The following is a 12,367-nucleotide window of genomic DNA, read 5'->3' on the forward strand; positions in this document are numbered from 1 at the left end:
TCCCCGAAGCGCCTCCATCCCGGTGCCCGCGCCCGTCCTCAGCTCGGGCTCCCGGCCCCGGGCGCTCGGGGCGGGCTCGGCCGGCCCACCCGCGCAGTGCGCATGCTCGGCGGCCGGGCGGCGGGCGGCGGGCGGCGGGCTCGCTCCGCCGGCGCCCTCGGCCTGCAGCCGGCCACGCAGCGGCGGGAGCGCGCGCCCCGAGGCGGCGGCGTCCTGGAGACCCCCGAGCGATGGACGCGGCGGCGCCGGCGGCGGCCGAGGCGGCTGGGCGCGAGGAGCTCGGTGCGTGCGGCGCGGGCGCGGGGGCCCGGGGCTCGCCGTCGGCCTCGGGGTGCGCGGTGCTCGAGCAGGCGGGGTCGTCAGTGGGCTGCTTGCGGGGCGTGGGTCTGGCGTGCGTTCGAACGTGAGAGCAGCCGAGTCCCAGGACACGCGGGCGGCCCGAGGCCGCGCAGGGGCCTGACCTCGGGGGCCGCACCTGCGCAGGAGAGCGCGGTCAGGCGGGGAGCCGGGCCTGCAGAGGCTGTCAGAATGTGTGTGTGTGTGACAGTGTGTGTGTGACAGCGTGTGTGTGACTGTGTGAGAGTGTGTGTGACAGTGTGAGTGTGAGAGGGTGTGTGTGTGAATGTGTGACAGTGCGATAGTGTGATTGTGTGTGACAGTGTGTGTGTCCGTGTGTATGAGAGTGTGTGAGTGAGTGAATGTGTGTGTGTGTGAGGTCGGGTGGCGTGCACTGAGTGTACGTGTCAGAGGCAAACCACAGCCTGCGCTGTGACTCGCACTGTTTTTTTCCAGCGATGCTTTAAGGAAGTTGTCACAGTTGGGCTTTTCAGAGGAGGCACCCGGATCAGGAAAGCCGGCGAATCCTTAGTTTACTCTCCGCCCCCGGGCGTGGCCAGCGCTCTCTGATCAGACGCACACAGGCCAACTTTTGTTTTCCTCCTTTCGTTTCGTGTCTTATCTTGGCGACGGAGAATACATTGTTTATGGTTTCCCGCTGTCAAAAGGAAAACAAAAGTAGAGATCGGAGTAGTAATAATATTGTTCCTCCCGGTTATAAGCATCGTATTAGGAATATTTGTAATTCGTTGTTAAATCATTAAATGATTAAAAAAGAAGTTGAGGGAATTCCCTGGAGGGTGAGTGGTTAGGGCTCCTCCCTTCCATTGCAGAGGGCACGGGTTCCAGCCCTGGGTCCGGGAGCTAAAATCCTGCTTGCGTCTTTAAAGAAATACTTTATTATAGTAACAAGTAGACGTCCTCTAATACTGTGCACTTTGCAGTTGATTTCTTTCGAGTCCCAGTAATGGTGGAAATAAACATAGCGGTGTTGAATGTTTACTGTGTGTCAAGTAGTGTAAGCGCTTTTCCTACATTTTGTCTCCTTTAATTCTCACAATGATGAGTGAAGTAGGTGTAACTATTATCCCTGTTTTATAGATACAGTAATTTTAAGCTTATTAATGGTAGTACTCAGATAGGAACCCAGGTTTATCTGTTGTAAATTCGTTAAGAACCCAACCCAGTGAGGATGTCGGGAAATGTGTATTCTCATGCATTACTGGTAAAAGCAGTGTAATATATTTATCCTTAAAAACGCACATATTGTTTGACCCAGCATTTCTACTTCTAAAAATATTTCCCAAGGAAATAAGTCATGAAACATACCAACAGATGTTCATTACGTCATTTATAAAAGAGAAAAGCTGGTGACTAAATGTTCAGTTGAAGGAAATTGTTTAGATAAATTGTGATATAGCTATATGGTCATATGCTGAATAGCCATTTCAAGTTACATGGGAAGATATTTGCCAGATATATTTTTACTAACTGAAAAAATTTTCTGAATTATTTTTTTCAAGTTATGTCTGTTCATTAATTCAGTACATATTTGTTGAGCTTCTCCCATGCACTAGGCACTGCTTTAGGCATTTGGGATACATCTGTGAGCAACACAGATCAGATCAAGATTCTTGCTCTTGTGGAACTTATATTCTAGTAAGAGGAAGCAGACAGTAAACAGTAAGACTATTATTAGTTAATGTATATGTGTGTGCTCAGTTGCTCAGTTGTGTGGGACTCTTTGTGACTCCCTGGACTTTAGTCCACTAGACTTCTCTGTCCATGAAATTTTCCAGGCAAGAATCCTGGCGTGGGTTGCAATATCCAGGGGGATCTTCCCAACCCAGGAATCGAGCCTGAGTCTCTTGCGTCTCCAGCGTTGGCAGGCAGATTCTTTACCACTGCGCCACAATGATTACATTAGGCTAAAAGGGCTTTGGAGAAAAAGAACAAAGTAAGGGAAATCAGGAATGATTGTCAGGCTTGGCAGTTTATAGTATTTTATAAAGTGGTCTAAATGGACTTTATTGAAACAGTGAGATTTGAACAAAGACTTGAAAGACGTTAGGGGATTAGTCAAGTGGATATCTGAAGACAGACTATTACAGGCAGAAAGAACAGCTGGAGTAATGACAGAAATAGCAAGAAGGGCCAGGAAGCTGAAGCAGAATGGTCAAGGTGGTGATAAAGCCAGATTATGTAGTGGTGTGGACGTCCATGTAAAGCCTTTGGCTTTTACTCTGAGAAAATAGGGAGCCAACGCAGGGTTCAGGAGAGGAGAGACATGATCTGACTTTAATTCTAAAGGATCACTCTGGCTGCTGTGTGAAGAACAGGCTTAAGGGGGCAAAAGTAGAAGCAGGTTATTTCAGCAAATCAGCAAACAGATGGACTTGTCCTTCACAGCAGTGTGGTAGCAGCGTGGAGAATGGAGAGAAATGGTCAGACTCTGGATATATAAAGCAGAGCCAGAATGATTTCGTGACAGGTTCGATGTGGAGTGGTGGTGCAACAGAGGAGACAAGCCTAACTCCAGGGACCTGCATGTCTGGAAGAATGAAACTGCCATCATCTGAGACGTTGCAGTGGTTTTGTAGTATGTCTACAAATGCTTTGATGTTTCTCTCTTCTAGAGGAGGAACTTAATTCCCTTCCCTTTGAATGCGGGCTGTATTTAGTGACTTGTTTCTAGTGAATAGATACGGTGGAAATGGTGATGGAATCGTGGAAATGGTGGCAGTGACCCCAAAGCTGGGTCCTGAAAGGCACTGTGCCGTGCTGTCTTTTGGATCGGTTCCTTGCAGGGAAGCCAGCTGCCGTGCTGTGAGGACACTCAAGCAGCCGTAAGGAAGAGCCCATGTGTCATGGAACCGAGGCGTCCTGATGCAGATAGCAAGTTCCGATGGTTAAAGCTGGGCGGAGCAAGCTTGGTGGTGAAGATCAGTTTAGTTTGAGGCTTGCTAAGTTTGAGATGTCTGTTAGACATGAAAGTGCAGATGTTGAGTAGGCAATGGGATTTATGTCTAGAGTTAGTGAGAAGCCGGATCTGGAGATAGATATTTGGAAGTCATCAACATGTAGATAGTATTTAAAGCCGTAGGGCTGAATGAAAATAAACTGAAGTGAATTAACATGTTTGTTTGTGTGTACTCTAAAACGTTTCCAGTGGTAGTTTCTAGGTAACGAGGTCATTTTATTAAAAAAATTTGCTTATCTTTATATTGTCTAATTTTCTACAATGACCAAATATTATTTGATTTAAAAAAGAATTTTAAAAATTGGCTGTCTATGTGAAAAGCACTAGTAGAGTTGTTAAGATACAGGTTTCCTTGAGCTTAAGGTCCACACATTTTTTCAGAGCAAATAGGAACCTCTGGAAGGTTTCGTGCTGTGCATATAAGCTCTCTGCCTCAGAAATGGATAAAATAGTGACTGTTCTTCTCTTATATATGGTAGTACATAGATTTAGGTTGCAACATTATGTTATTTTTTAAAAAGGAAGCTTTCTACTTTATTTTAGTTTGTCCATTGTCAAAATATAAGTGGCTTCTTTTGCTATTATAAAAGTAAGGCAAGTTTATTACTTTCTCCTTATTTTTTACATTTTCCAGAGAAAGACAGAAAAAGGTACTCACACTTTCGTTGTCTGTATCTATCCTTGTTAACTTATTCACATTTTGTATTATTTCCTTTTTAAAATTTTTATTTAACTTTTAAAACATCGTTGCACTCATGCTGTGATTATCTAGCTTTTTCTTCCTCAGCAGTTGATATAGTATCACTGTTTTGTTCAGACTTTGAAAGCCATAATTTAATGTCAGTGTCATAGTTTACAAAGTGGATGTACTCTAGTGAATTGATGGATTTCCTGATTGTTACACAGTTAGGTTGTTTCCAAATTTTCAGCAGGTATTTTGTTTTGATAAACATCTTTGTGTAGAAATCCTTTTCTTCATATACTACATTGGCAGACGTGGGATTACTCAGGTTTCAGTTCATATTGCTAAATGAATGTGATTGTTCTTTATTCTGGTGATAACTGGAAATTTCAGATTGATTTTAGGTTAGGAAATTGAGATTGCAAAGAGCATAAAATCAAAGCTAAAGAATCTCCCAGTATCTTAAAGCATAGCTTTACTCTTACGAAGACCTGTTGTGCTGAGTTCCAGTTAGCACTAGGATAGTGGCAGCTGCCTAAATCTTCTCTCTCCACATATCCTCACCCGAAACCTGTTAATTCAACAAGATCACAACAAAACACATCTATGAAATTATTCATTTAGTATAGGAGACCAAGGATACCACAAGCTTCAGATAATCTGTAGATAGAAAAATAAACAGAAAATTCCCAGCAGGGATCCTTTTGCTGCTGCAAACATGGAGAGTGGAGCAGTCTCTGTGGAAAAGAGGAGAGGGAGCAGGAGGCTTGGAAGAAGCGCAGTGAAAATCTCCTTCAGAAAGGGAAAGTGTAAAGCGTGGTATATATTTATAATGGAGTACTACTCAGCCATAAAAAAGAATGAAATCCTGCAGTTTGCAACAACATGTATGGACTTGGAGGACATTATGCAAAGTGAAATAAGTCAGGCAAATACTGTATGATATCACTTATATGTGGAATCTAAAAAATATATAAAACTAGAGAATATAACAGAAAGGCCAACTCATAGAGGACAAAATAGTAGATACCAATGGGGAAAGGGAAGCAGGGAGGGGCAATATAGGGTCAGAAGATTAAGAGGTATAAATTATTAGATGTAAAAGCTGCATGTACAAATGCAACATGGGGAATATAGCCAATATTTTATAGTGACTATAAATGGAGTATAACCTCTAAAAATTGTGAACCACTATATATATACCTGTAACTTATGTAATACTGTACAACAATATTAAAAAGCTTTTTAATAAAAAGATAAAAATATGATTGCCATTTATGTACTCAGTATGATTTGACACTAACAAGAGATAAAAGTTCATTGGCTTATTTCTTCACATTTTCCATACCATAATTCTATCATCATTTACTATAAACCTCATGGAGACAAAGTAGAAAACGTGTTACAGTGAATACTTATGCTTTTCACCTTGCACTGCTTAGTCCAAGCAAAATAACCAGCAGTTAAGTCTAGTTGTTTCTTTCTAAATATGGTAAAACTATTAATGTGCATTCTAAATATGGTAAAAGCATTAATGTGCATTAACTTAGGGTGGAAATAGTAAAGATGAGTAAAATTGCATGGCCTTCTATTAAAAACTTCATTTACACCAGCTTAAACTCAATTTTTAAAATGATGGTGAAGCACTTTTTTTTCTTTTTAAGATATGGATGTAATGAGGCCCTTAATAAACGAGCAGAATTTTGATGGGACATCGGATGAAGAACAGGAGCAGGAGCTTCTGCCTGTTCAGAAGCATCACCAGCTTGAGGATCAAGAGGGTATCTCGTGAGTAATGAGGGTTTAAATGTCTTTTTCTCTTGGCATTCACTGTGTATTTTGTAATCATCTTCTACAGACCAGGCACTGGATACTGCAGAGTCACAAAGATGAGTAAGACATAGTCCTCACCCTCAAGAGATTCATAGTCTATTTGGGAAAGAAGAAAAACATCTAAATCACAGAGCAGTGTATAGGCATCACTGCATGATGAAAGTGAAAGTCGCTCAGTTGTGTCTGACTCTTTGCGACCCCATGGACTATACAGTCCTTGGGATTCTCCAGGCCAGAATACTGGAGTGGGGAGCCTTTCCCTTCTCCAGAGGATCTTCCCAACTCAGGAATCGAACCCAGGTCTCCCGCATTGCAGGTGGATTCTTTACCAGCTGAGCCACAAGGGAAGCCCCCTCACTACGTGATAATACATATCAACTGCTATGAATCTTGAAAGTAGGGGGATTGGATTGAGAGGAATAGAATTTTCAGAGATGGAGCTTCTGCAATGTTAAGGAGTTAGACTCTGGGAAGTAGGCAGTTAACAGTTCTTTATGTTGAGTGAATGGTGTGAAACAGTCATGGTCTCAGGAAAGCAGTGGAATATTTTAAAAATCTTTTTTGTTATTTTGTCATCATTAATAGATTTGAGTAAGTTATTTTTCTAATGATAATTTGACAGTTAAGCAAAGTAACATTTTTATTGACCAAAGATGAATAGTATAAACTAATAAAAACTTTAGATAAGCATTTTTTTTCAAAATTAAAAATTTGTGCCCTTTTTCCTAGTTTAATTTGTGTTTTCTTGGCCAAGAGACTCTCCAAATGCCTCTTGGAATGCTTTCTTAGGTGAAATCCCTTGGGAGTTCATGATTGTAAAAGCTGATTAGTATTTATCTTACTTGATGATATACACAGTTTTAGAAATTGTGTTTTTTTCTTTTAATTAACTTCCTCTGAGGTTGATAATCATAGATAAACTATGTTTAATGTCATGATTGCATAGTGCAATAAATTGCTGTCTTACCAGCTTAGCTGTATATAATATTCAGCATTGTTCTGAATATCATAGCAGCAAAGAATCTTATGAGAAAATTGCCTTTCATTTATTACTTTAATATATACAAAAATACTTTCATTTAACTCATTTAATCTCCATAATAACCCTCTGTATTCTGCTTTTAAAGAACAAAGGTAGTACTTGAACCAGATATAACTTCTGGCTTCTTTAGCTTCTGGTCACATGGAAATGTTAGTTTGATTCCTTGCCAAGATAAATTTTTAGTTCCCTTCTGATGCTAAAACCATGGTCATGTAATTTTAATAGCTTTTGTTCTAAAATGTTTAATTCTTACAACTTCTGCTTTTCAGATTTGTACAAACTCTTATTCATCTTCTTAAAGGAAATATTGGAACTGGTCTTTTAGGACTTCCACTGGCAATAAAAAATGCAGGCATAGTGGTAAGACTCATCTTTGTAATCTCTAGTTAAAATACAGTTACCAATCTTAATTTACAACAAAAATTAGAGCAAGTTAACATCTAGCCTAGTCAAATATAACCTGGTCAGGTGACAACTAGATAATCGTTTAGCTATTGTTGTTAAAATTATATGAACTATGATAATACCTAACTAAAAATGAGAGTCACTCTTTTCATTTCTACCTAATTACTTGTTTACAATATTTGACAGATCCTAAATCAGTATCTGATTTTTCCAGATATAGTTAGATCTTATTAGCCTTTTGGATTTTCAGGAATTTAGGTGATACATTCATAGCAACAGATAAATTTTTAGAGTATTAGTATTGGTGAAATTTTATAGTTTTTTAGATTCCAAATAAAATGTATAGTTTTCAGGTTTTAAGAATAATAGTTAAAAAAAGAATAGCAATATCTTTTGAAAACAAATATTCAAAGAGTTTGTTGGAACCAATTGTAATTATAGAGAATCCTGATAGGGGAGTATTCAGTTATGAACTAATGAAATTGTATTTAACATTTTTTAACTGATGAATTTTCTTAAGAGTTTTAACTATCATTTTGGACTTTGTCCATCCTAATTTAGAGAAACTGAAAAATTTCTCATTATAAAAATAACTTTGGCAATATTTTGTCTGTCAATAATCTAGGCGTCACTTTAATTTTAGTAAATGAATATTTGAAATTTTTATGTACCACTTTTTCAAATAATTATTTTCTAGGCACAGTTTCTCAGGTGTGATTCTCAACAAGTGATACACAGAAGTAGATTGCGTACAATCCCAGATGATACAGTGCTTTTTAGTAACTTAGATAATGTTTTATGGTTGTGTATACTTTTAATGATGGGATACCAGTTGTCACAGACTTGCCATCTGATGTTAAATATCACGCTGTATTCTATTCTATTGTGTTGCATTTATATATTCTACATTCATAGGTTTGGATAGTCAAGTTAATAATTATATGTGGTTGTCTTAAATATTACTAAATTCTTTCTGTATCAAGTCCATTAATTTCTATTATGCAAATGATTCTTTAATCATTTTGTCTAAAATTTGTCAGTGACAATTAATAGTCTGTATTTCATTGTTTATAAGATAATTTAATTTTTATCAAACTTAAATATTTAAAACTTATGTTTTTCCCACAGCTTGGACCAATCAGCCTTGTGTTTATAGGAATTATTTCTGTTCACTGTATGCACATTTTGGTACGTTGCAGTCACTTTCTATGTCAGAGGTAAATGTGAATTTGTTAAGTCTATTTAATTTATTTTAAAGCTATATAGTTTTTAAAGGATAAGATAATCTTATATTTCTACTGTGCTTTGCAACTAGACATTGTATTGCCTATAATCTATTACATGGACAATTCTAAGAGAATGATTACGGAAAAAGGTAGCATTTTATATGATTGAAATCTGGTCAGCATAAATATACTTCTTTTAAAAGTAGTGAAATCAAATTTTTTTAATATAGTGTAAATGAAAAAAATCAGGGAAGATATATGGGGCAAAAGGAGGCAGCAGGGCTACTTTTAGGTAAAAAATAATGGTCATTTGTTACTAATTTCATTTTGAGTATAAGACCTTTTATGCTCTTTGCTCATATGTGGGTTGGTAGATAGTAAAATAATATTCTGTTTTATTTTTGTATCAAAGTGTTTCTATTGGATAGTGAACCAACTTTTAAACAAACATTGTCTATTCTGGAAAACTAATATTCTAACTTTAACTCACTTTTGTTGTTGCTAAATGTTCTTAAAACTTAAGGCAGGTCATTTATGATCTTTAAATAACACTGTGTACTTGAAAAAATAGAAGTGAGAATGTGGCTATTAGATGATTAAATATATGACAGTCTATTATAAAGCCCTGTATGGGTTTTTAAAAATAATGCTGTTATAAGAATGGAATAGTTTAGGCATGAACAGTATAGTTGATGTTTTTAGATAATTGAAATATTTAAATCAGTGAAACACAAATATTATATGAATTTAACAAATATATAAACTTTAACAGTGGGTTAAAACTAATATATTGGTTAAAAAGATATATAAAAACTTTAAATTTCATGAGATGTCTTTAGAAATATGCAAATCTCCAAATTTCCAAAACTCCTCTGTCAGTATATAGCCCATTTATTGATGTTCTTTTCAAGAAATGGATTTATGGAACAGTTTAAAAGTTTTCTTTTTCATATGCATGTATGTCATTAAATTTCAGGTTTAAAAAGTCAACATTAGGGTATAGTGACACTGTGAGTTTTGCTATGGAAGTAAGTCCTTGGAGTTGTCTGCAGAAGCAATCAGCATGGGGGCGGTAAGTACTTGCTATGTTATTAATATATAGTTATCAGTATAGGTATGTTAATCTGATAAAGCAGATTAATAGAAGTAAAATAAAATTGGGGGAAACATAAGTTTTAGAGTTAAATGGACTTGGGTTCAAATTTCAGCTCTATCATTTTACAAATTCATGATCTGGGTCAAAGAATTTTTATTTTATTTGAGTTTTTTCACTACCAAGTGAGTTTATAATAATACTTCACAGAATTATAATGATAGTTGAAATAAAATGATATTTATAAAGTGTCTAGCTAACCTATGACATAATCATGTTTGATAATTTTTAAGGAAAAAAAAGCAACAAAAATGTCGCAATCTCTATTTCAAATAAAATTGTAGTGTTTAGCCCATACTCATAAGACATCTGAAGTATGTATTTTAATATAATGTTGTTTTGATCATTGTATAGTTTAAATGTAACTTTATAGTTGTCAGACATAGCTAGTCAAAATCAGGTGAACACAGGACTGGAAAATAAGCATAGGCAGTTTACAGCATGCTAACCAGGGTCCAAATAATGTGCGTGGTGGAAGTTAAAAGAAGGAAAAGGATGGTATCAGTAGAGTGGTTTATGGTTTGATTTTCAGGAAGTTAGATGTGTCTGTGAGCTGCTCAGAGTTTCCGGCCTGATAGACTGTGCGGGAGAAGGAAGGAAACAGAGCCCAGTGCCCTGGGGATTGCCTCCAGGACCCCGTCTTCCTCCTCCTCCTGCCAGGCTAAAGGCAGGTTTGTCTGCTTTTCCTGTCTAAAAGAATGGCTTTCAGACAGAAGCTACTGGGATGATTGTTGGTACAGGGTACTAAAATTAAAGGTGAGTGAAGAGATCTTAAAGAAATACTTAATTCATCGGAGAGAAGGAATTTGGATTCATTTCAAGGTACCAAGGTTATTTACACATGGGATCCCTGAAGAACCGTGAAGGAAGAGAGTTATGGCAAGAATGAAAATAGGCAAGGGCCCTTCCAGCTTCACATGGGAGGAGGAGGGTTTGTTGACTTGTAGACTAGACTACTTGATAGCTTGACAGTAATGGTCAAACAAGAGACTATAATGAATTAGTAAGTGCAAGCTCATTGTTCCCAGAGCAAAAGGCAGAGGTGTGGACTGCATACTAATAATATGCAGGCTGACTTTTAACTTGATTATAATCATACCCCAATAATGCTCATTTGGCCAGTGATTTCCCTTTCCCACTTCCATACCCGCTGTGTTATGTGGCTGGAATTGTTTAGAGTATCTACAAAACTGTGCAGAGAGCTAAGCAACCTGGAGAGGTCTCTGTAGAATGGTAAGGGCCATGCTCCCAGTCCTCTTCCATTTCGTATTCTTATTAGTGATTTGGATGGTAGGGAACATGCTCATCCTATTTGCTGGGAAATACCCTAGGTTGGAGAAGGCAATGGCACCCACTCCAGTACTCTTGCCTGGAAAATCCCATGGATGGAGGAGCCTGGTGGGCTGCAGTCCATGGGGTCGCTAAGAGTCGGACACGACTGAGCGACTTCACTTTCACTTTTCACTTGCATGCACTGGAGAAGGAAATGGCAACCCACTCCAGTACTCTTGCCTGGAGAATCCCAGGGATGGGGGAGCCTGGTGGGCTGCCATCTATGGGGTCGCACGGAGTCAGACACGACTGACGCAGCCTAGCAGCAGCAGCAGCACACCAGGTTGATCTGAAAAAGATCTGGAGAAACAGAAGAGATGGGCTTAATATAATTGATGAAATGTTTTCATGAAATCACTTTATAGATAGATACTCATTAATCTGTTGAATTTCAGAAGTAAATAATGGGAAAATTGGGAACTTTTAAGTATTATAACTTTTTTTGCTCAATGATATGTCTAGTGATATGCAGATCATAAATATATGCTCTTTGTAGATAATAAATATTTTAAGCAAATAGAAAAAAGTGGAAGCAGTGACAGATTTTATTTTCTTGGGCTCCAAAATCACTGCAGATGGTGACTGCAGCCATGAAATTAAAAGATACTTGTTCCTTGGAAGAAAAGCTGTGGCAAATCTAGACAGCATATTAAAATGCAGACATCACTTTGCTGCCAAGGTCCATATATATAGCCAAAGCTATGGTTTTGCTAGTGGTTGTGTCTGGACGTGAGACTTGGATCGTAAAGAAGGCTGAACACCAAAGAATCGATGCTTTCGAATTGTGGTGTTGGAGAAGACTCTTGAGAGTCCCGTGGACTGCAGGGATATCAAACCAGTCAATCCTAAAGGAAATCAGTCCTGAAGGTTCATTGGAAGGACTGATGCTGAAGCTCTAATACTTTGACCACCTGATGTGAAGAGCCAATTCTTTGGGGAAAAAACCCTGATACTGGGAAAGATTGAAGGCAAAAGGAGAAGGGGGTGACAGAGGATGAGATGGTTAGATAGCATCACTAACTCAGTGGACATGAATTTGAGCAAACTCAGGAAGACAGTGAAGGTCAGGGGAGCCGAGTGTGCTGCAGTCCATGGGGTTGCAAAGCATTGGATGTGACTTAGTGATTGAACAACAACGACATTATGACGTATTTAAAATAGTTAAAAGGGAAAAATATATTGACATTTCTTCAGCTCTTACTAATACGTATTTGTGGGTATCCCTTTTTAGGAATGTGGTTGACTTTTTTCTGGTGATAACACAGCTGGGATTCTGTAGTGTGTATATTGTCTTCTTAGCTGAAAATGTGAAACAAGTAAGTGTTTTTCTCCAGTTTTTGAAATCATTTTCTTCTGATGCCACAATTATGGCATCATA

At 38.3% G+C, this 12,367-nt stretch overlaps 1 protein-coding gene across 1 annotated transcript in view; it reads left to right on the top strand.

Moving 5' to 3' along the window:
- Window positions 1-230: 230 nt before the first annotated feature.
- SLC36A4 (solute carrier family 36 member 4) overlaps window positions 231-12,367 on the top strand; it is a 37,133-nt gene continuing 24,996 nt past the window's right edge. Inside the window, exons 1-6 of the mRNA XM_052662151.1 lie at window positions 231-282; window positions 5,663-5,786; window positions 7,143-7,233; window positions 8,407-8,495; window positions 9,481-9,576; window positions 12,221-12,305. Coding sequence (XP_052518111.1) covers window positions 231-282; window positions 5,663-5,786; window positions 7,143-7,233; window positions 8,407-8,495; window positions 9,481-9,576; window positions 12,221-12,305 — 537 coding nt within the window. The remainder of the gene's footprint in view (window positions 283-5,662; window positions 5,787-7,142; window positions 7,234-8,406; window positions 8,496-9,480; window positions 9,577-12,220; window positions 12,306-12,367) is intronic.

The sequence above is a fragment of the Budorcas taxicolor genome, chromosome 25 (assembly GCF_023091745.1).
Source record: "Budorcas taxicolor isolate Tak-1 chromosome 25, Takin1.1, whole genome shotgun sequence".
Classification (NCBI taxonomy): Eukaryota; Metazoa; Chordata; class Mammalia; order Artiodactyla; family Bovidae; genus Budorcas; species Budorcas taxicolor.